The sequence below is a fragment of the Aquarana catesbeiana genome, linkage group LG06, assembly GCF_042186555.1.
Source record: "Aquarana catesbeiana isolate 2022-GZ linkage group LG06, ASM4218655v1, whole genome shotgun sequence".
Lineage (NCBI taxonomy): Eukaryota > Metazoa > Chordata > Amphibia > Anura > Ranidae > Aquarana > Aquarana catesbeiana.
Genome location: NC_133329.1, coordinates 389,572,520 through 389,597,219, shown reverse-complemented (window position 1 = coordinate 389,597,219; position 24,700 = coordinate 389,572,520). Strand labels below are relative to the sequence as shown.

Sequence of the window (24,700 nt, the reverse complement as noted above, 5' to 3'; positions counted from 1 at the left end):
TCACCTGAAGGTTCACCTCCCTTCCTGACCAGACCATTTTTTGTGATACAGCACTGTGTTATTTTAACTGACAATTGCGCGGTCATACAACACTGTACCCAAATTAAATTTGTCTCCCCCCCCCCCCCCCCCCCCCCCACAAATAGAGCTTTCTTTTTAGTGGTATTTTATCACCTCTGTGTTTTTTATTTTTTGCGCTATAAATAAAAAGACTGACAATGTTTTTTAAAAAATAAATAAATAAATAAATAAATATATATATATATATATATATATATATATATATATATATATATATATATATATATATATATATATATATATATATATATATATATATATATATATATATATATATATATATAATTTTTTTTTTTTTTTTTTTTTTTTTTTCAGCTCTAAAACATATCCAATAAAAAAAAAAAAAATGTAAAAAATAAAATGTCTTCATCAGTTTAGGCCAATATGTATTCAGTTACATATTTTTGGTAAAAAAAAATGGTGGTGGTGGTGGTGCTGCCCCCACTTAGCGAAGACAATTGCCGATTCCCCTGTCAGGACTGGCTATGTTGATGGGGGAATTGTGTGGTTGCAGGAAAGAAATTTGCATCGTGTATGGCCAGCCTAAAGCCTCGTACACACGATCAGATTTTCCGCCGGGAATAGTGAGATAACAGACTGTTGGCCTAAAATCCGACCGTTTGTACGCTCCAGCGGACAATTGTCTGATTTTCCGTGGCCAAATCTTGGATGGCAGGCTTATAAATTTTCGGTGGACAACGGTCTGTTGTCAGATTTTCCAAACGTGTGTACACAAGTCCGTCAGACAGAATCCAAAGTACAAACACGCATGCTCGGAATCGATGCTCGCCAAACACAACATTAGCAGAAGGAGCCCAAAGGGTGGGGCTAAAGAGCTGAAAACGTCACTACGTTCGTGTTTGTTGGCTGACAATTGTGTGCCGTTTTGTACGCAAGACAAGTTCCTGGCCAACGCCCTTCGGACAAAAGTCTGAGGTTTTCTCTGCGGAAAATCTGATCGTGTGTACGAGGCTTTAGGCCAGGGATCTGCAATTAGCGGACCTCCAGCTGTTGCAAAACTACAAGTCCCATCATGCCTCTGTGTGTCATGTCAGTCTTGCTATGCTTCATGGGGACTTGTAGTTCTGCAACAGCTGGGGGTCCGCTAATTGCATATCCCCGCTTTATTTGCACATGTTGACGCAGCGGTTTCTATAATGAGATTACAAGTGATAGCACACCTCCATTCATCAATAAATTCATCTTCTCATTGGTGTTCTAATCCCTTTTGTCTTCCAGGTTGTAATGTGTCCATCCCCGCAGAAGTTGTCATATTAAACTCCATCGTCCTGCCACACAAGGAGCTGAGCCGCAGCTTCAAGAATCAGATTATTCTATAATTGGGGGGGGGGGGCCCGACGCCAGAATTTTCCGCTCGCAGGGGGCCGGGAGAACTGTCTGTGTTCCGGGTCAGAAAATAAATGGTCCCCTGTAGCCGCTTTACTGAGATTTGTATTCTAGCAGGAAGAAGTGACACGGACCTGCTAGAGTTTTCTCAGCCTTTAGGCACAGGCGCCCCCCCCCCCCGGAGCCCCCAACACATCAGGACTGCCACCGAGAGATTATGTACAGAGCTGGAGGCGGCTCACTGACAGCTTATTAACCCCCAGGGCGTTCTTTCCATCGTGATAACAATCTCGTGTACTGGACGTCTACACGGCTGCAGGCGCGGTCGCGCACCCTGCAGAATTTATTAAAAGTCAAGTTTTGAGAAGTCTCTCGTACCCTTTCCTGACCTCTTCCTCTATAGCTACAAGACTTTACTGTAGATGGCAATGTAAGCTTTTAACGCCAGTGTATCGGTTACAGATATTAGGAGCGGCCATGCTGGTCCAGCGAGTTGTTTGTACGATGTGGAGGTGATGAGATTAGAGCACACAATTGTTATGGTTCCTCCACCACTGCACACATAGCCGGGGGGGGCGCAGCAGCTGCTGTTATTAGTTTACAGAGAAAGATGGAAACAGCTTTCAACAAGGAGAAAGTTCTGGAAGAAAAGGGTCACCCGGCTGAACATTCATCACAATTCTAAATTAATAAAAATTTGCCACTAGGCACCATTTGTATTGTGTTTTAATGTGGAACTGCATTCACAAAAAACAAAAAATCAGGTAAAAGCCCAAAAAAAGTAATTTATTTTAAATGCTTACTTGCAGCATTTTTTCTTTCTCTATCTATCTATATATTTTTTTTTTTTTCCCCAAATATAAATTTCTATTATTAAATATTTTTTTAGTCCCCCTGCAATGCACTTCTTAAAGTAGAGCTTTACCCATAACAACTTGATAATAAAATAATGTCCTTTAGCAAAGAACATACATTCCACATGAATAATTATGATACTATATTAGTGTGTGCTGTAAATTTGCCTCCAGCATCGTTCCGGTTTCTCCTTGCTGGAGGCTGACATTTTGCTGAAGCCCAAAGCCCCTGAGCAGCAGTAAATCTTTAGGCTGTTAGCAGATCGGCCTCTAGTGGCTCTGATTTTTTTTGGCACAGTGCTTAAAAATAGAGGGCAACTGAGCATGTGCAGAGCAGGGTGAGACGGTGGGGGTTGATTTACTCAAGGAAAAAAAAAGACTGTGTACTTTGCACCGTGCAGTTGCTTCAGAGCTTAATAAATAAGCAGAAGCTCAGCTGACTTCCATCATCCAATCATGTGCAAGCAAAAACATATTTGGGTATTTTTTGCAAAAAAAAAAAAAAAAAAAACACGTGCAAAGTGAAGCCTTACCTCATTTACTAAGGTCTGGAGCAACCGCACTTGCAAAGTGCATAGTCTATTTGCCTTTAGTAAATCAACCCCAGTGTGTTTCTGGCTTTTAACCCCTTCCCGCTGAGCTTACGCAGATGTGCGTACTCGGCTTTCCGGGGTTATACCAGGATGATGCCCACAGCTGGGCGATCGGCTTTCCTGGTATAACAACCGATGCGGCTTTGTTCGAGCCTCCTAATCGTAAACATGGAAGCGACATCATGACGTCACTTCCCATTTACTCGGCTGCCAATGGCGCCGGTTTTAAAAAAATACACAGTATTCAGAATCGCCGAAAACGGCGTTCTGAATACTTTGAAGTGCAAAGGAGGGATTAGAGGTCTTTTAGACCCCCGATCTCTCCATAAAGAGTACCTGTCACCACCTATTACTGTCACAAGGAATGTTTAGCCTGAAGTCATCCAGCAGGACTTAGTTTTCTAATTTCAACTTGACACTCCAAAAAGTGGCAACTCCCTAGCACAGCCCCATCCTTCCTTGCACCTCATACCTCTCCCCTCTTTTAGGAGTGTCTAATTACGCTCTGTGCTGGCCCAGCTCCTCCTCCTTACATATCCTTTTATGTAGTTGCCAGGGAAGGAAAGAATGTCATTTAGGTCGTATGTAGTATGTCCTATGCTTCTGCCCCACTATTGCTCCCCCTCACATATGCTGGAAATTCTAAGCTGTCAAAATGACAGTCGGGAGTTGCTGTGTGAATACAACAGCTGTAAATACTTCTGCTGTCAAAAAATGGATGGTCTGGCACAGCGTTGTTTAGACACTAGATACAAAGGAACATTGTTACTTTTGAATGTACTTTGTTTTATTCATCTGTAGTTGTGATGAGCTTCGATCTGCATATTATCTCAGTTAAAGCAACCTGACAAGTGGAAAAAAAAAAAATAGAATTTGTTCCTATTTGACCCCTTATTAACTTATAATTTAGTCTAATCATCCCTAATTAGCGTCTCCTTCCCCATCTCCCCTTAACTATTATTTATCTACTGATTTTTTGTTTATTTCTATTTTTCTAGGCATTGATATTTGACTAATTCTTATTTGTTTTCTAAATCCATTTATTTTATTTTTTTTTAAAGTGGAACTAAAGGCAAAACTTATTTTCTTTTTTCGATAGAGCAAGGGAGTGTTATAACCCCTGTCAGGAATCCCAGGTAGTGACCAGAACTAGAAGATTTCCCCTCTATTAGGACAACTCAAAATTTAAGATTCTCTTTTACTTTCACTTTCGGTGATGATGGTAAACGGGACAATTGGAGAGGGCGTAGCTCCCAAAAGGGGCCACAGACGGGAATAAAAACCTGACAGGTGTTCTAATCCCTCTATCAAAACTAAAAAAGATAAACTTTAACATTGCTTTCAAAAATTGGAAAACTTTTATTTGTATATAACTTTACAATGCTTTGTACCAGAATTATAATTGTAATGCCATTTTAAACATGAGAAATTACAGAATAAACCTTATACTTTTCCCAGGGTACCCTGGAGACCAGTTGCCTACAGGTCTAATTATTTTTAACCATAGCCCAAAACACGGATGTCCTCGGTGTCCCCTGTGGTTTTGGCACGTCCCCCTACCTTGTACTACTCGGCGCATCGGGGTCTAATCCTGACATCACTATAATTCACACTTCTCTTCAGCAAGACATTTTTTGAGTGTAGTCCCACATGCTCAGGAACATGCTGCCTTTGGTTATTGCTCCACGAGAAGTTCCCTCAGGTGCTGCTGGTGGACTCCTTCGAGACAACCAGTGTCCACCTTTTCCATTCAAGCTTGCTGGAACTCTACTCCTCACTACGTGGGGAGATTAGCTCCAATAAATAAATCCCCCCCCCCTTTTTTTTTTTTTTTTTTTTTAATTACACAAGTCTCCCCGTTACACAGTCCTCAAACTTTGCAGCTTGTGAAATGGGTAATCTGGTGATCATTGACCTGAATATGGGGTGGAAAGCATTTCATAGCTCAGGGCAAAGTCTTTCTGGTTTTCACTCCTTAAAGAGCTGGCCTTTAACACTGATCAATTTCTTTGCCGGTTTAGTATTGTAAAAGTACACATTGACTGTGCCTGTTCTCAGTACCCCTTTATGACTTTGTTCCTCTCCACATGCAGTCTATGAATGACCCTACACTTTCACCACAAACTTTCAGTTATGTGACTGATCTGCAGACTCTTACCAAGAGATCTCCCAGTTTTGCTGATTTCCTGATATTTACCAGTTGGCCACATTCCAACCTCTAGTTTAAGTGCCCCTCTTTCCTTAAGGTACATAGATGGCTCCCCCCATACTCTGCAATTCATCAAGTGAGGCAAAATCTAGCGTGATAATATGGAACTCCATCCCACAGTTCATTCTTATTCCTCATCCTACAACTTCTACCACTTGGAATCGCCAAACACCTAGCCCTCAGTACACTGCAGGTCTGGATAAGCCTTGTAGATCCTCCTCCTAACATCTTGACTTTTGCACTCCCTTTCAAGGAAGCTGCTCTTCTTCATCCCCTGTTGTGACTTTCTATGCCCCCTGGGGCCCTTTTCAGGTGCTCCTGCCTGCACAAAGCCCTCTCCTTATGCCAAAATAGGTTTACCCCCTTAACAGGGGTTTCTGTAAGAATAAAACCTCCTCCATACAGAATTGTCATTCTTCATTGGATCCCCGTCTTCTCACCTGGGACTTTTCATTCCCTTACACTACATGAGGACTATGTACCCTGCAAGCTGGTACTTCTTGGTTCCTAAGGGCTCCTCTTCTCTGTGGGAATATCATTCTCGTTCCCATGTCCTGCCTTAAATGCATTTCCAACATCCATGGTTCCCCTATGAATGGGGTCACTGTCATCTGGCTGCCTGCCCCATAATACCTTGTGAACTGACTATTTCTCACTGGGCAGCCCGCCTATGGGATCCTTCCCTCCTCTTCCACCTGGCTGGGTGACGATTTTACCCTTTTTCTCTAAGGCATCTGCCCTCCAGGATGGAATCCCCCTTCCCCTATCTAAGCCCATTTTTCCAAAGCTATAGGGGGTTATTGGGCTTTTTACAGCATTTAGCATCTGTCCCTCTTCAAGTGGCAGGGCCGCCACTGGCTTTTTTTCTGTTCACATTTTAAAACTGTTCTTGACAGATGGCTGTTTGACTCTCTGCTTATGTGTTCTTCTGCTGTCAACAGTTGGTTAGGGTCCATTGACCCTTTTTTTCCACGTGTGTATGTTGATGCAGTTTTTGTTGCCCACCTCTCTATTTACTTCTTATGGACTTCCCATGGTCTAAAAAAAGCATTCCTGTGTCTTATACTGTACCATTAAAAAAATGGGAAATTTGACATGCTTGTAAATTCTATATCTGTGAACCCCTTACTGCTTGCTAAAATAACTCATGGAGTGGATGGGGTTTTATGGGTACACTGGCAAGCTGTCCCATCTCCTGAAGGCAAAGGCCTCAAACAAATGGTCTAAGATTCTATATCTGCATCCTGTACTCCAAGACATGGAATCCACAGATACTTTAAAATTCACATTTTAAATATATACTGAAGCTAAAACCTGTGCATTATTATTCCTGACCTTACCCCTGTTCTCTCTGCATTACCTACTCCTGACCTGACCTGACCCCTACCCTATTTGCGTTACTCCTGACCTGACCCATTCTCTCTCTGCATTACCTACTCCTGATCTTACCCTGCTCCCTCTGTGTTACCTACTCCTGACCTGACCCGACCCCTCCTCTCTCTGCATTACCTACTCCTGACCTGACCCGACCCCTGCCCTATCCATCTGTGTTACTCCTGACCTGACCCCTATCCTATTTGCGTTACTCCTGATCTGACCCTTGCTCTCGCTCTGCATTATCTACTCCTGACCTGACCCCTGCTCTCTCTGCATTACTCCTGACCTGCCCTCTGCATTACTTAATCCTAACCCGACCCCTGCTCTCTCTGCATTACTCCTGAACTGACCCCTGCTCTCTATGCATTACCTACTCCTAACCTTTGCTCACTCTGCGTTACCTACTCCTGACCCCCTTCGCTCAGTTTGTTAACTACTCCTGATTCCTGCACTCCATGCATTTCTTACTCCTAACGTTTGCACTCTGTGCATTGCCTACTCCTGACACCTCCACATTGTGCTTTACTTACTCCTGAACACAGCAGCATAGGCTCAGGTCATATCCCTTAAGCCCCTGCTACTGCTACCAAAAGTGTGCCACACTCACACTTTGCTGTGGTGCACCGCATCATTCCTTTGCTCATAATGCCAAGGCACACAAATATCTTCCTCTTGTTCCAAAATATGGAGACTGATTTTGCAGGGCATGGTAATGTTAAAAGGGGGTGTGATTTGGTGGATATGGCTACACATGGGAATGTTTTGTGGGTGTGATTTAAAAGTGGGCATGGTCAGTGGGGTGCCTCCAGAATCTTGTAACCTCATCTCACACTTAAAGTGTGACCCAGGTCTCCTGTGGTTTCACACTCTCCCCCTCCCTCCTGCACACTGCTCCAATCAACAGTGCTGCCCAGGGATTGAGAGAGCGATTGATTAGAGCAGTGTTCAGGAAGTGACTGCTGCTTATGTGTGAGAGCAATGGGCCGTCTCACCTATGTCGGGCCAGAAGGCCACAACATGGCAATTTAATTCTTGGTGCAGCAACTAAAAAAACAGCAGCATATTTTTTCCCTGTATATACAGCATGACTGCATTACAGTAATTGAGGAGCCAATAGGGCTTTAACTTTCAGCTATAAATATATACAGATTGCACATTATCAATGCTCGCGGTTTAATATTTGTTTAAGGCATTACTAGTGCTTAGTATGTAGAAGAAAAAAAAAGAAAACATGATTCAGCACATACACTAATGTGCTGTAAATCACTTACCGCTGCATTAAACAAGGACACTCCTGCAGCAGATGTTTTGTTCTGGAGCAATTGCTTGGTAAAATGAACTTTGTGTGTATGGAGCCATATATCCACTAGGTGGCGATGTTCTATAAGCTTATATAGGCATGGTGGTTCCTCAATAACTGCAAGCTGGCCATGCCATACAAAGTCTATTGTACATTTTATACAATCCTTGTTTTAGCTTCACATTGTTCTGCTCTGGTAGTTTCCTTAACCTGCAGGCAGCACAGACAACTGGTAGTATGTTATAAAATGTCTGATCTCCTAAATAATCCTCTTCACTATTAATAGCCTGTTTTGTATATGAGAATTTACAGTTTTAGCCATATATGGCTTCTTCTGGGCTGAATCAGTTGCTGGCTACTTATGTCCCTAGAGTAGGGGGGTTCCATAGTTTTTTGGTTCTGACAGCCCTGGCCCATAGACTTTCCCTCTTCAACCCCCTGCTGAGACTGCAATTTAAAAAAAAAAAAAAAAAAAGGGAAGAAGAGAACCTGTGAAGAGCATTGCCACCAAAAGACAAGCTATTGGGCCTGCTAGCCTTATCTTGCTTTATGACTTAAAAGGCTAAGTTCACCATTGTTCCACATTTTTTTTTTCCTTCTAAATTCCAGCTCCCCAATGTACTTCTTTTGCAAAAATAAAAAACAGCTTTCCATTAATTCTACACAGGATTACCCCATTCTCTTCATAACTGTTTAAACACACTGCTCAATTACTTCTGCCTTACTTCCTGGTCAGACTGTAGGTCATGACACAGGAAGGAGTTGACCAGATGATATCATTAGCACACACCCTGCATCATCCACTCTCAGCTAGTCAACTACTTCCTGTGTCATGACCTAAAGTCTGACCAAGAAGTAATGGAGCAGTGTGTTTAAACAGCTATGAAGAGAGTTGGGTAAGCCGGTGTAAAATTAATGGAAAGCGGTTTTATTTCTACATTTATGCTATATTTGGGAGCTGGAATTTAGAAGGAACATCAATTTTCACACACTCCCCCCTTCCTAGTGATTTAGCAGGGACAATGCTGATAGCGATGCCCGCTGCAGCATCTTCTCCTGCTGTAGTAGAAGCGTACACAAACTACTGAAGGGTGACAATGCTGCTCTGGATTCTGAACAGTGCTGGATTGTTGCCACACCATAACAGGAAGCTGCATTAGGTGGATTTGACCGGCAGGATGAACAGGTATTTCTGAGACTTTTTTTTGGGGGGGGGGGTTTGCACTAAAGTGCAGGTGTGTAGCATTACATATTATTTGTACAAAGCATAAAGTTGTAGTGAATCAAGAATGAGGATGATCCCCTGCCCATTTAAAAGTAATTATAAACTATCACCTTGTAAAAACAACCAATTCAGTTTAAAATAGAAATAAAAGGCAAAACATTTTTGTATAGATATAAAAACATTATAAATACCTTTTTTTTTTTTTCTACAAGTTATAACATTCCCTCTGTTGTCAGTTGCTTAAGAAATAGGGGGGGGGGGGGGGGGAGAGAAGCAGTTGAGCTTCCCAGTGAATGGCTGTGCAAGGGGGGTGTGTCAGGACAAGTCTGGTTATTGGAGAGTAGGCCGAGTTCCCAGCATAGCTAGAGAACTGACCACGCTGTACTCTCCTGCTTAGTGTGATTAGTTTTTAATAGGAAAGGAGAGGCACTGGCAGGAACACCAGGGATTTCACATAAAGGAAGCAATACAAAGAGAACAGGAGACTCTCATACAAGTGCATGGTACAGCAGGCGCATATCAGGTATATGAAGTGTTAGGGTTACAAACCCTTTAAAAAACGTTTGTTACCCCAAATTATGCTTTGCTGCCAGCCCCCCTATTTTAAGCTGCCATCCTGCACTGTATAAGTGAATGTTATAATCAAAGCCTCTAAAATACCCGTTTTTGTGCTGCATCTTCAGGCCGGTCACGCGACTCCCGGCCGCTCTTATACTCTGATCCAGGGCTACAGCAGGAGGAGCTAAGCTCTCCCTCTGATGTCAGCCGAGGTCACGTGACCGCCAAGCTGGTCGCTTGGCCCCAGATCGGAGTATCAGAGCAGCCGGGAGTCACGTGACCGGCCTGAAGATACAGCACAAAAAAAAAAAAAGGGTATTTAGAGGCTTCATTTCTAACACTTATACAGTGCGGGATAGCAGCGTAAAAGAAGGGCTGGCAGATTTTTTTTTTTTTTCAATTGTAGATTTTTTACTATCTGCAGGAGGGGGGGGGGGGGGGGCAGAGACGGACACAGACTCCTGAGCTGACAGGCAGGGAGGGGGGAGAGCAGGGGGGGAAAGCAGAGAGGAGAAACAGCGGATGATGGAGGCACATAAACTGACCAGTGTCAAGGCTCGGCAGCCATGATAAACCGTGGTCAGATTACAGGGGGGAGGGCACAAACAGATATTTTACAGTTTCCAGAGGGGCAGGTTAGGCAGCACAAGCATTGTTTAACCTGCTATAAGGAAACAGGGGGTCTTATATTTGGTGGTGTATTGACATATCTAAAAGATGGTGAGGGTGCAGTGCTTCTTATTACATCAATGGGGCTGACAATGTGATTATAAAGATGGAGCCTCTTATTTAAGATCATCCAGCAAATGCACCAGAAAAGACCAAACTCGTTCTCTATAAAGGCAAAAATAATCTGCCATACAATTTGCTAACATCAATCACACAGAAAAATGTAAATACCAGTTACAGCCCAACACCAGACTTTTTTTTTTTTAATAAATAGTTAACATTTCTGCAGGATGTTTGGCTGATACCCCCCATGGAGAGATTTTCCCTTACTTCCATGTGATCACTGTACAAAAAGGTGTTGTGGGGGGGATGTAGGAAGTAAGTAAATCTTTCAATAGGAGCACAGACATCAATGGTTACGAACCACCCAATCTCACCCACCACAATAGGGCCTATTGGTGTGTCGCTTGGTGAGAAATCGGGGACTTAGGTCTACTCTAAGCCCTGGTTCACACTACTGCGACTTCTGCAAACTGTGACACAGGATGCAAAGCAAGTAAAAACACATTAATTTCAATGGGTGTCATCTTAATTGCTACAACTCAAGTCGCAAAAAAAAAAAAAAAAAAAAAAAAAAAGGAAGAAGAACAGGAGGTTCCTGCTTTACGTGCCAAAAGGTCAAGGACTAACAAACGCATACAATAGGGCCCATCAGCTTAAGGTGGACCTAAGACAGGCCCATACTTTCCGATGTGGAATGACTATTGATATTTTTTTCCTTTTTGTTTGGCTCTCTCAGTGCAGTACCAGATAATTTTGCTTAGGGTGGCTTAGCCATACTTATTAATTCAAATACATAATATAGAAATACGCGCATTTCAAATAGTTTGGCATATATTTATGTGGAAATCGGGTGGAACTGGGACAGGATATACTTTTTAGCATAACCTTGTGTTAAATGTGTACCATTTATGTATTTTAAATATATAGATATTTTAATGCAGTTGGGAGCGGTCGTGCATCTATATACATACTTTTTCAATTTTTGAATAAGCCTAACCTTCTCCATAGTGCAAAATCAGTGATCAAGATAAACGAAGGAGGAGTTGAGCCCATATCCATTTATTGTGGAGTTTTTGTAGTATTGCATATTTGTGGAGGGCTCCCCCATCAATTTAGAAGACATACGGTCCTTGTAGGGTTCTGTTGTGTTTTTATTTATTTATTTATGGTCTTTTTTTTTTTTTTTATTTGTATCTGCCCTACTTCCCTGCCTCTTTGGTGTGACACGTGTGCCCTAAACTGCTATGCTAAAATCACAAAAGTCACAAGGTAGTCGTATTTTTCGACTTTAGAGGGATTTTATTTTTTAAGCCAGTCGCAAAACATCAAAAGTTGCATTAAAGTCGCATCAAGTCGCCATGCAAGGTTGCACTGGAAGACACCCGACTTTTGGGTCGCAGCAGTGTGAACCAAACCTAAGGTGCAATAATGAGCACAAAAGTGGTTGAAGCTGTTCTGTATTGTACATTGAGCATTTCCAAAATTTTGGAAATGAGCCAAATCATTACCTGGCCCCATTGAGAAGAGGAAAGAGCAGCGTATATCGCGTGCACTACTAACATAATAGCACCAAGCATTGCAATGGACTGTCAGGACATGGCCCCCCTCCCCTGTTCTCAGGCCAGCCCAAGCCATGTCAGCTTGGAAGAAATTACAGTGAAAGAAGCTTCTACTGCAAAAATAAATCAGCGTTCATTTTACAAAAATTGACACACAAATAAAGTACACAGAGAAGGACCTACACACCAAATACAAGAGCAGTGACACATTGCGGTGAACAGGCTCAATACAGACAACACAAAACAGTCATGTGATTAATAAGTGCACAGTGATTCGGTATTGTTTTGAGGAGGCCACGCCCCCATTTTAGTTGTTTGGGGAAGTGAAAAATCTTCCCGGTTTCTTTATCAGATCACTTTTGCTGGCAGACTCTGTTCTGTACACAAGAAAACACAGAAAAAGGATTAAGGTGCGTTATAATTCTACATTTTCCTGAAAGTAATTTTGATACATTTCTCATTTTTACTTGCTGTTCCATATTCACTTTATATGGGGACAGTGCTCCCTCTAGTGGTCCTGTGTAGGTATACATGTGGATTTATAAATGCTCCCTCTAGTGGTCATGTGTATATGTGGATTAATAAAAGCTCCCGCTAGTGAAGGGGTGTCAAACTCCATTTCATCACGGGCCACCTCAGCATTATGGTTGCCCTCAAAGGGCTGGTTGCATCTGTAAGACTAGTTGTCCAGAGTAGACCCCCCCCTTACATCAGATGTCAAGAAGCCCCCCACCATCAGAAGTCAAGAGTCCTCCACCCTCACTTACATCACAGTGCACCCCCTTTACCTTGCACTGCTGCTGGGAAGAAGCTAGGAAGCAGATAACGCAGGGTCTGGAGGAGGAGGACCAGGGGAGGGCTGGAGACTGCTGAGAGCAGGGAGGCAAAGATGAGGGGGTGCTGCGGCTGCACAGAGGCACAGGATCTATTGGAGTTCTGTCCTACTCTCTGGTGCAGGCTGCTGAGATTTGGGGGGCGGGGTCGAAATGATCCTCTCCGCAGCGGCACAGGATCTGGCGGAAGAGTTCTGTCCTCCTCTCAGCTGCAGGAGAGAGGGGACCACCATATAAAATGGCCTGGTGGGCGAGATTCGCCCTGCTGGCCTTGTACTTGAGACGTGTGCTCTAGTGGCCCTGTGTATATTGAGCAATCTAAAACAATCTGTCCTGCATTGCTTTGCTTTAGAGATGTGTGGTAAAGCTGAACATCAGGCAAATGGATAAGCACAAAAAGGTTAAATACATCTATGTGAATATGGTACTTGCCAAAAGATTTATATTTCAGTTCAGCCAGTCCTGTGATCAAGGCTTTGAAGGCACGCCCTTTAATATTAATAGAGAGTGTGAAGAATACCACTTATATTGAAGGTCAGTAGGAATAATATTTTCTTTACGGTTAGTGGTAACTTATCAAAGGGACAAGAGGCGAGACTCAACTGAGGCCATTTAGTTGGTTCTGCTAAGTAACATTAGCTCCAGCCCTATGCAGGCAACTTTAGACAAGGAGCTCAATCCACCACTGCTCAAGGAGCTTCTGGAGGAACCCTGGCAGAAAATGGCTGACCTAAGTGGTAGATGCTAGTGAATCTAGATTCGTGAATAGGTCTAGACAGGAGATCAATCCACCGCTGCTCAAGGAACTTCTGGAGAAACCCTGGCTGAGAATGGCTGACCTAGGTGATGAATGAGGGTGAATCTAGAGTTTCTAGACCCATAAATAGGTCTAGACAGGAACTCAATCTACCACTGCCCAAGGAATTTCTTGAGGAAACCCCAGTTGAGAATGGTTGATCTAAGGAACAGCCACTGGTGAATGTAGACCCATGAACATGCCTAGATTCATCTGCTTGTAGTAAATCTCCTCCTCCTATATGTTGTATATAATAATTCAAGAATGCAAAGATATTACTTACAGATACGGGGAGGAGACTCTAGGTTTCCGAGGAACAGCCAGCCCAGAGTTAAGCTCAGGAGATGTCAACGGACGAAACAGACGCTCTAATTGGAGAAACAAAAAACACCACGGACAAATCACCCTCTGCATTACCAAAAAATATCACTCTTTAAAACAATTCCACAGTTGCCAATGTTCTTAACATTTTTTCTCCTCTAGTGGCACAATGGAGACCCTGGCCTGTGTCAGAAATAATGAATACACTACTCATTGGGGTGTATCCCTAATCTTATTCAAACACTATGGGTCTCAACTCCGGAACATTTCCCATGTGAGAAATTTTATTTATTATAAACAGAAATATCATATGTCCATCAAGTATCCATAATCCTGAAACATCTATTAACCTGAACAATCTTGAAGATTGTAAAATTAACTTTGTGAAGATCCCATATGTTTACCTCCTGGAATTCTGTGACACGTAGTCACTATACGCTGTGAGTAGGCACTGCTGTGTCATTCATTCCACAGAGCCTGCCTTCTGATCTACAGAGGAGGCGAGGAGTTTCAAAAGGCGGAATCAGTACAGGAATCACTGATTGGAGGCAAGGTACCATGGGATATGTAGTCCTTAGGAATGGAGAAGAAGCTTCAAAAGCATTGTGGAAAGAGATGGCCCCTAGACACTCAACATGAAAGGAGATTTTCCAGTGAGCTTATATTGGATTGTCAAATATACCATTGTTTGTATTGTTTATTACAATGATGATATTATAAAGTGAAAGTGTGAGCTGTGACCATAGAGCTCTTTTAAGTGTTTTTATATGTATATTTTGATAACCTAATAAGGATTCATAATTATGGATATTCAATGGATACGTGAAATTTCCATTATGATAAATATTCTAATATATTTCCGGCATGGGAGATGTTCATGAGCGAGATATCTCGTAGTTTTTGAATAAATATTCTCTCCCCACACAGACTGAAGATATCGGTTCTGACAGCTGCTGGGAAACCTTTTTATGTCTTTATTATCAGGAGGGGACTGGAGACATTTACAGGGAACCATTTTAAAAAGGAGGATTAGATTGGCTTTGATCAATTTAAATAATTCTTTCCAAAAGTTTACAAGTTTAAAAAAATTTTACTTTATATATTCTCTGCAATTAAACAATCTCTATGTTACAAAAAAAAAAACACACAAAATACATTTATATTGCAGCTGTTTTTCAACAGAACAAGCTTTTCTGCAGATGCACCAGGGGTACTCAACCTTTTGTAGCACCCTTGAGTTTAGTCAGGGAGCTCCTCACAAATTTACTTGCCAAGAGTAGTTATCTTGGTCGATTGTTAGGGATCTATTGATTTCTCCCTAAGCTATGTTTGTTTCAGAAAACAAACATAGCTCCCTATGTTTTCTTCCACTAAGTGGCCAGGTACTTGGTGGTACTAGATACTAGAAGGGCAACCTAAGGTCAGGTTATGGGTATGTGGATGTCCCAGCCTAAGGGCAGGGGTTTTCTTTAATCCCGTGGCCTGCTGGGAGAGCCTCTATATTGGGGTGAGGTCAGGTGATCAGTGTTCTGTGCCACCTGGACGGCTATCTGGGTTGACGTGTGTCGTCTGCCCCGGGCTGCTAGGCTGGAGATTGGGCCTATCCCGGTGGCAACTAGCTGCCAGGCTGTATGAGGGCCTATCCAGAAGTGATGGCAGCACAGGGTTGGGACTGCAGCTTGCAGTCCAACCAAAAGTGACGGTCCTGCCAGCTGGAGAACCTGTCAGTGGTCAGAGGTAGAAGGGAAGCTGTCGCCACGAAGGGACCAATCCCCTTTACCAGGGACCACAGTGAGTAACTGAAGAAAGTACTGGAATCATATTCTCACTGAAAGGGCACGGTGGAGAATCGGGAAACTTCAGGCGGTGATCAAGTTAGGGACCCAACCAGCGCAGGCGACGCTTGCAGAGCAGCCTTACGTGTCAAGCCAGGGACCAAGCTGGTCAGCAGGGGTGAAGCCTGAAGGTATTTGAAGTGCCAAGCTAGGGACCCAGCAGGGAAGCGTGGGTGATGCTTGAGCAAGATACCACCGCAAACCTTTGAGGAGCTCAGGGGATTCATAGTCAGTGAATCAGAGGGTCTAGTGAGAGACCAGGAGCTCAGTATTGAAGAACTACAAGGAAAAGTTGTAGTGAAGCTGAAAGAACTGTTATGTTTAAGTTAGGAGCTTTTAAAGGACTGTTACCATAGGAGACCACAATCCTGCACGTTCAGAAGTGGCACCTTGCTGGGGCCTTTCCCTGTATAGCTGTCCTCCTTTTGAAGTCTCGGAGTCTGTCAATTGAGTTTGCAACTATCTAAGGGCGTCCTGGCACTGGTATACACTGGTACCTTTTTGGTACCAGTGGATAAATATAATGCCCCGAGGGCCAGATAAAACCATGCAAAGGGCCGCATCTGGCCCCCGGCCACAGTTTGGAGACCACTGCTCTAGACATACTGACACCGTCTGCCCGCATCCATCTAAGATATGATCCAGGGTCTACCAGACTGTTCCTATAGGTTCTGACACCATGGAGCACAGGGTTGGGGCCTGGCTTGGTCTTAGTCAATGTTGGAAATTATGCACAGCTATTGTTTGATGAGATTGGTGAGCACAATATTTATGGAATAATCTCTTTAGAATTTTCTCTGTTATTGTAAAATGTTAAGTATTCTATATGTGATTGTAATGTTATCTTTTTTAAATTTAAAGTCCAGATGCACATTGAGTTTCCCTGAAGAAGCGGGAATTGAGCTCCACGAAATGCGTTGGATCACTCTATGCTCTAGTTTTTCCATGGACTATTCTATGCTCAAGCTTTTCCTTGCTAACAGGACCAAGTTTTTTTGGTTATGTGCTATATGTTATTCACACACAAACGTGTTTTTTATGATTTTTTTTAAATTGATGTTTGTACAATAAAATGAAACTTCAAAATACAATCTGTGTTTTGGTGCTCAGCTCAATGATAAACCTCATATCTCTAAAAATCGTATCCATTTTATGGGAGGAAACCGTTCCATCCAATTTATTGTACTTTCTAGAAACACTGGGATATAGATATGACTGGTTGTCCCTAGAACCGGTTAAGCTTAATTAGAAATTATAGACTTTCTATTACATCTTGTGGGGGGTCTGCTTTTAGGAGTTTTGGTGAGTTTTCAGAAAGGACATCAAACCCGCAGGATATAATAGAAGTCTATGGTTTAATGCAGCTAACCCGCAGGAAAGACGTAGGTGCAGAGCAGTGTGAAAGCAGCCTCATAACCCATTTTTATAAGTGCTAATATTCCCATTGCAAAAGTGTAGTGTATGTGAGGTTTAATAAACTGACCTTTTCCGCTTCCAGCTTCTGCTGGCATCGCTCTTCAGGCTGCTAGATCGATCCCAGATGAAGTGCACTACAGAGTGGCGCAACAAAGGAACTTTTTTGGCTCCTGCTCCCTCCTTGGCCGCCTGCTTCCTCTACTGCCGGCTCCATGCACTCTAATGCTTTGGGATAACAGGTCGGCAACCCATTGATCGTGATCTGGGCTTGCCGACCCACCATCCCAGAGAATAGGGTCGGGGGAACCACATCAGAGGGTTTTTGCAGGCCACAGGTTGAGCACCCCTGAGTTAGAGGGTTTGAAATAAAATCATTTACCACTGACATGGGTGCTTCCAATAAGAAAGTTTATTTATGAAAAACCTTTATCCCAAAAAATGAGGAAAACTACTATATCTGCTTTTAAAGTGTGAGTTAAAGTAAATCCATACCAGACCCTTGTCCGAACATATAGCCTGGGTGTTGGGGGGGGTACAAGTCAAGGCCCCTTTCATTGGGAATCAAGGATTTTTACATGTCATGTGACTTGTGCTCTAAAAGTCGGAGCAATTGTTGCACCAGTGTGAACCAGGCCTAAAAAAAAGAAAACAAATGCAGCCACCATATCCAAGGATCGGTAAGCTGCAATTAATTACAATTTTGGTTTTGGGTTCATTACTGCATTAGGCTCGGTTCACACTAGCTAGACTCCAAAGTCACGCGACTTTCAGTCCGACTTTGATGTGACTTTTTACACTCTGTGGCATTGAGGCAGGGATTTTCTTGGGCCCCTTAGCCTCGTGGGAGAACCTCTATATTTGGGTGGAGTCAGGTGATTGGGGTTCTGTGGCACCTAGACGGCTGTCTGGGTGGACGTGTGTTGTATTGTCCGGGCTGCTAGGCCAGAGCCCGAGGCCTATCCCGGGGACATCTGGCTGCTAGGCTGTCTGAGGGCCTATCCAGAAGCAAGAGAGCAGCGCAGGGTTGGAATTGCGACTTGCAGTCCAAACAGAAGTGACGGTTCTGCCAGCTGGAGAACCTGTCGTGGACGGAGGTAGAGGGGAAGCTGTCGCCACTAACTTAACTAAGTACTTACCAACTGTCCCGGATTTCCCGGGATTTGGACTCTTTTCCCCGAGTTTGTTTCCCGTGAAATGTCCCGAGAAATCCGTTTTTGTACGAATTTCCACCGCTAGAGGTACGCGGCCGGCCGCCATTTTTAAGGAGACCAGGAACGGCTAGGTGGCTAGACGAAGCTCCTGCGTCACCGCCCACCCTGCGCCCCGCTCCGCCTCGCCTACCTCCCCGCCCTGCTGCCGGTCTGCGATGGAAAGGTAAGGGGGGGCACCGCTGGGGACACCTGATGTAAGGGGGGGCTCCGTTGGGGACATCTGATGTAAGGGGGGCTCTGCTGGGACACGTGATGCAAGGACGGACTCTGCTGGGGGCACCTGATGCAAGGACGGACGGCTGGTGGCAGGCGACGTGGCAGGCGACACCCTCAGGGATCCCACTGATTCGGCATTATGGCGAGTTGAATAATTTCATTTTATATTACAATGTAATAATAGAAATAATGCACTTCAATCATCCTGATACCATAACAACCATGGTGCCGGGATGATTGAAGCGCTAACACCAGGTGTTTGGAGTATCTTTATCTGCTGGTTGTTAAACTTTCTAGAATACACATATTTCCATTGTTGTGTAGGATCTGGGCCTGCTGTCCCTCCATCCCACTCTCCCCCTTTCCCTCTCCATCCCTCATTCATCTCAGACTCTAACCACTCTGCCCCCTTCAGCGCCTGGGCTCCTGACGTCACTTCCCTCAGCGCAGGAAGGGAGATCAGCTCTCCCCCCTCCCTCTAGGCAATCATCTGGGACACGTCACAGGTCCCAGATGACTTCACGGCGTGTGGTGTGGCGCGACTCGTGCATGCGCAGTGGGTGCCCGGCTGTGAAGCCACAGCCAGGCACCCACAGTTACAATGCCAGCACCACTGAGCGGAGGGGGAGACAAGCGGGGCTTCGATCCCCTGCCACGCTGGACCCTGGGACACGTAAGTGCCCGATTATTTAAAGTCAGCAGCTGCAGTATTTGTAGCTGCTGACTTTTAAATTTTTTTTTTTTTTAAGCGGAACTCCGCTTTCAGTTCCATACACAGGAAGTTACAAGGACAATGCATTTCTGGCATCAGATATTTTTTATACTTGCTAAAAAAGTTCTTAGCCTAAAAAATAAAGCTAATACAATACAGTAAATCTAAGTACTGATAAGCTGAAATATGACATTTTTGTACTTGGGGGTTTAGATTTAAGATATAAAAAGTCTCACTTCCATGTTAATTCTTGTGTTCTGTTCCCCAGGGAACAAAGTATTTTTAGTCCTATTTCTCCTCTTCCTACACTAAGCTCAGCTCTGCTAGCTATGAAGTCAGACAAGGCACCCTTCCTCCATCTGCGGCCATCTGACAATGTGGCTAGCATGGAGACGGCTGCTTTTATATAGGACACTTTTCTCCCTCTCCAATTACTTGCCCGCTTGCCTGGAACGTTCTAGCTGACAAGCCCCTTCACCCTGCATTCCCTACAGAGGCTTATCTTGGGTAAAGGCTTGGAGATGAAGAAAAGTGCCATTTGCCAAAGCAGCCCTCTCCTTGCTAGCTTCGTTGTCGGGCGGCTGTGGAGGAAGGATGGGGTGCCCTGTCCTACCTCACAGCTCATAAGATGAGACAAATGACTACATGTACTTCATTCCCTGGGGAACAGAACACATTCATAAAAAATGGAAGTGAGTCTTCTTTAATATAGGCAGCATAAAGGTCACCAATTTTACAAGCATGCTGGGGGGGGGGGGGGTGTGTAATACGGTAGTGATTGATCTCACCTTGTGCCAAGCTCACCGAGTCACAGTTCTGATTCTCCTGATTCTCCTGGTTGTTGGAAAGAAACTGATTCCAGAATCCAGAGGGCAGTGAGAGCAGAAGAGACATTACCTGGAAAAGGAAGGCAATTCCATATGAACAGAACTGCAGCTATAGTAGCTCATGACATATGCCGGCCCTGCTTCACGCTATTCCTCTTATTCCAATCCCAAGTCCCAGCTGATTGAAAATAATGGGACTTTCTGAAGTCTAATAAAAGGAAGGAACCATGTGAACTTTAGCTAGGCTTTAAGTGACATGATGCATGGTAATAGCAAAAAGCAGGCAACGCCTTTTAGTGGCCAGAAAATCCCACTTTAATCAGGGAAATATATTGTAATTAATAAACAAGGAACCCTGAGAAGATGGCCTCCTTCTGACTTCTTTTGCGCACGTGTTGACGTCACAGCAGGCTCCCCTACGCGTTTCGTGACCTCTTCCATGCCCCCGAAATACACATAGGGAGGAGATTGCTGTGACGTCATCGTGGAAACAGGAAGTCAGAGGGAGGCCAAATTGTTTTTTACCTGCCAGAGTTTGTTTACAAGCATTTTTTACTTTTTCGCATGCAAGTGTTCCTACCTTTTAATAAAGAACATTTTTAACTGGTATGCATTATAAAGGAGCCATTTATCTTCTCTTTGATATGTCAATACCTGGAAGGATACATGATTGAGAATTCCTTTTTGACTGTTCCCTAAGATGGTTATGGTACTAATCTGTTGATGACTACACTTAGGAAGACCCGCAGGATGTCTGCTGTTCTGTTTTGACCTTTCTATAGTGAAAAGGTCATATCAATCTGGTAAGCCAGTACAGTGTTACTTGGAGGAGTTTGCACAGTGCTTGGATACCCTCAGTCCTCAAATGCTGAGTTGGTCCCCATTATCACTTGTTTGCATGCACATTTTTCCAATTCTTTTCTGGGACTGAACTCATTAGATTTTTTTTTAATTTAAGGACTTTTGATATATACAGACATTTTGCACTTTTATGTTTGTGAAGTAGCGAACATCCTGTATTGCAAATATATTGTAATGTTTAATGCCCCTGAGCTGAGAGTTCTGGAATAGAAGATATTAAAAGATAAGTCTACCTCTAAGGCTATTTTACATGTTACACCCACACACCTTATTCAGTCCTGGTCGTCTTTTTTTTTTTTAAAAAGGTTTTTATTTGCCAAATGCACATACAGAGAATAGAACATTGCATGTAGGGTATATTCCTAGTTGCAACCAAAGTACAATTATCATTCAAGATTAGTTCAGATTAAGCATCCAATGATAAGAGATATCAGTACAGATAGTATTTTTTAAAAACTATAAAATACCAGTTGCCTTCTATAATTATAATGTAAATTATCATCAGCCTAAGACATGTAAAAAAAATAAAAAAAATGTATAAAAAAAAAATATAGAGAAAAAAAACCATAGAGGCGGATACCTCCTAAACCAATTGCGCTGTGTGCCGTCATCTCCCCAGCCCCCTGGAACATGCTCTCCCAATGTCATCTTACAGACTATATTACTCAAATGCGGTATATAGAAATTCCATTTTAGATATCACATGGCGTAGTTTCCTTTGGGTTTGTCCATCTTCCCCATACTTTATTGAATTTTTTCTTACTACCTCTTGCTTCATAGATCATTTTATACAGTGTAATATTTGCATTAACCAATCCTTTCCAAGCCGATAAGGTAAGATGATCCCTCTTTATCCAATTTAGAACAATTAGCTTCCTGACATAATAAAACATTAGTCTCAAGAACATTCTCGTACTATTGCTCATTACTTCATCTTCCATTACCCCCAGGAGACCCTGCAGTGGGGTACCTACTGTATAGTCCTGGTCTTCTAATGCGCTTCAGCACACGCTAATGATGCTGGGAGTGGCCTGGAGGGGTTTTAAGCACTGGCCATGGAAGTGGCTGGTGCTCTGTCTTCAAACCAGGTATCCATAAGCAAGAGCTACAGTACTGAAGACTATTACCTACTGCTGACCCAAATTTCCTAAGTATTCTCACCATTTGTCTTCTTGATTGTCGAACCAGACTGACTACACTCTGCTTGCTGCACACCGAAGACCTATGCTTTTTCCTGACTGGTCCCTTGTCTCTACATCAAAGCCTCCTGTACCTTCTACCCCCTGTTGCCAGTTGTGACAAAAAGTTCCAGGAACCACTAAGGATTCTGAACTTCTGGCCCATCTCCACCATCAAAAGCTCTGGTGAAGGCCAATTGGTACTTGGACTTTGTGTCACTGGAAGAGCGTGCATCACCTGCCAGAGATCAAAACAAGCTTAGCTTGCAGATGAATTTTTTTCAATCTGGATGATACACATTTATCAAGGATACATTTTTTGACCCCATTTTTTGAATAGCTGCAGAAATCAAGTCCTCAGGCTCAAGCAAGGACTTTCCTCACCATTTGAAGAGTCATGTCCAGTTCCTTGTTTCTACCTTCTTGTTTTACAGCTCGGAGCAGCATTTTCCCCCACAATGAGCAACATGCTTTTTTTTTTAAGTCTAAAAATTGTAACTTAAAAAGAAAAAAAAAATTCATGACATGCTCCCTATTGTTTTATAGAAAGTGTGATTTCAGTAAGAACTTTGAAAACTTGGATAAACACAAAAGGTTTAGGTTTTGGACATTTAGACAACACATGTAAAAAAAACTTTCAATATAAAAAAGTCAAATTAAAAAGGTTTCCTTTCGGGTAAACCGTCCCAAAACTTGAAAAAAACATATTTGCTTGAAAATATACTATGGTTTTTTGAACATCCACAAAACCCCATCAGAGTCTTTTACCTTGGCTTGTCTTGGGGTATCTTGCATGATGATGAAAGGGCTGGGATGTGGCACTGAGTACCCAACAATAGTTGGGCCAAGGACTCGAGCCAAGTTCATCTTATCCATCTGACACTCTGGACTGCGCATCACCCTATAGGAAAAGAAGGACTGCTGAGACATGGGAGGGGAGGGGGGGGGGCTACTTAAAACATATCAAAACGTAAAAGAAAATTGTTATAGCGTACAACCTGGTCAAAGAGAGAATAACATGCCATGAGAGAATAATGGGGTCAGGCTTACCTGTACAGGTGGAGGATGAGGAAGGCCAAGGTATCTCGGTTGGCTGGAGGTAGATCTTGCACAGCTTGACAGATCTCAGTTTTACCATCATTCTCATTGAGAATATCTGGGTAAAAAAAAAGAAAAAAGTTGTTCACAATTCAGCGAGATGCCAAAACACTGAGGCCAATTTATGAAAACTGGAAAAAAAAACAAACATACTGATACAAGGAATTGAATTGGGTGTTAGGAAGCTCCATTTTGGCATTTGCCATGATCTCTAAATAATACAAAGAGGGAGAGAACTGCAGGGACAATATTAAAAATACTTTGAGCATTCTGTAGCACAAGGCTTGCAAACCTTTTGGTGAACTTATTTAATACAGAGCTGAGACCCAGAATGGAAGGTGGCTCGATCTGTAGTTGGTTTCTCAGCAAGCCAGCTCATAAAAGGCCATTCAAACATAACCGTATCAGCAATTGTTTGCGCAGCCAAACCTAATCACCATGTTTTCAGCAGATGGTGGCAGACATTTGGGACTACATCTTTTGTAGTCCAAGAGAGTGATCATCTGAAGTCCCATCCTTGGCCCCCCGCTGTGCTCCTATAGGATATGTGCACTTTTGCTTTAAACCCTGAACCGATGCTTGTCCTTGCAGTATGGAAAAATACCAAATATGGGATAAATTCAAGTTCAAGCATCTCTGTGCTAATATTATGCTCTGCTGTGAACAGGCAACTCCCAGTTACCACTATTAGAAGGGCTCTAAACATGGGGTTCATGGACCAATAAGTGGTCCATGGATGGGTTTCAGGGGGTCCAAAAGGTCAGATAAAAAAAACGGAGTTACTTACCGGTAACATCCTTTTCCAGGAATCTTTCAGGACAGCACCATAGAGAGACACCGGCTCCTCCCCTCTTAGGAAACACCGCCTTCCAATTCAATATTTAAATCTCATCCTCCCAACGGCCCCTCAGTTCTTCACGAGTTCCTCCGGCCAGCTGGGGAGACACAAGAATACGTCATACAAATCTTTATCTTACCTGACGTTCTCATGCGATGAGTTCTCATAGACAATCAAAAACCTGGGTGGGTACTAGTGCTGTCCTGAAAGATTCCTGGAAAAGGATGTTACCGGTAAGTAACTCCGTTTTTCCCCATTCATCTTTCAGGACAGCACCATAGAGAGGATAAGCAAGCACCTTACCTTAGGGAGGGACTACTGCCTGCAGCACCTTACGCCCAAAGGCTTGGTCTTTGGCTGACAGCAGGTCCAATCTGTAATGCTTCACAAACGTGGAAAAACTGGACCACGTTGCTGCTCTACAGATCTGCTCCGGAGAAGCACCAGCCCACTCTGCTTGAGAAGTTGCCACTGCCCTGGTGGTGCTTTAATACCCTCCGGGGGCTCCAAACCCCCGATTACATAGGCCTGTCTAATGGCCAACCTTAACCATCTGGCTATTGATCGTCTAGAGGCTTTGAACCCTTTCCTAGCCCCTGAAAACAATACAAAAAAAGAATCGGATTTCCTAAACTGTTTTGTACTAAGTACTGAAGGACGCACCTTCTAACGTCCAGTTTGTGAAAAATATGCTCCTGTTCCCTCACAGGATTCGAACAGAAG

The 24,700-nt window shown here is 43.3% G+C and overlaps 2 protein-coding genes across 2 annotated transcripts in view; one reads left to right on the top strand and one right to left on the bottom strand.

The window, feature by feature from the left end:
• GMPPA (GDP-mannose pyrophosphorylase A) overlaps positions 1-2,141 on the top strand; it is a 37,029-nt gene extending 34,888 nt beyond the window's left edge. The window contains exon 13 of the mRNA XM_073634314.1: positions 1,321-2,141. Coding sequence (XP_073490415.1) covers positions 1,321-1,421 — 101 coding nt within the window. The 3' untranslated portion in view covers positions 1,422-2,141. The remainder of the gene's footprint in view (positions 1-1,320) is intronic.
• Positions 2,142-12,142: 10,001 nt separating this feature from the next.
• The window catches only part of LOC141147164 (rac GTPase-activating protein 1-like), a 113,574-nt gene continuing 101,016 nt past the window's right edge, over positions 12,143-24,700 (bottom strand). Inside the window, exons 12-16 of the mRNA XM_073634313.1 lie at positions 23,092-23,197; positions 22,810-22,942; positions 19,964-20,072; positions 13,748-13,832; positions 12,143-12,212 (exon numbers count right to left, since the gene is read on the bottom strand). Of these exons, the coding sequence (XP_073490414.1) occupies positions 12,143-12,212; positions 13,748-13,832; positions 19,964-20,072; positions 22,810-22,942; positions 23,092-23,197 (503 nt within the window). The remainder of the gene's footprint in view (positions 12,213-13,747; positions 13,833-19,963; positions 20,073-22,809; positions 22,943-23,091; positions 23,198-24,700) is intronic.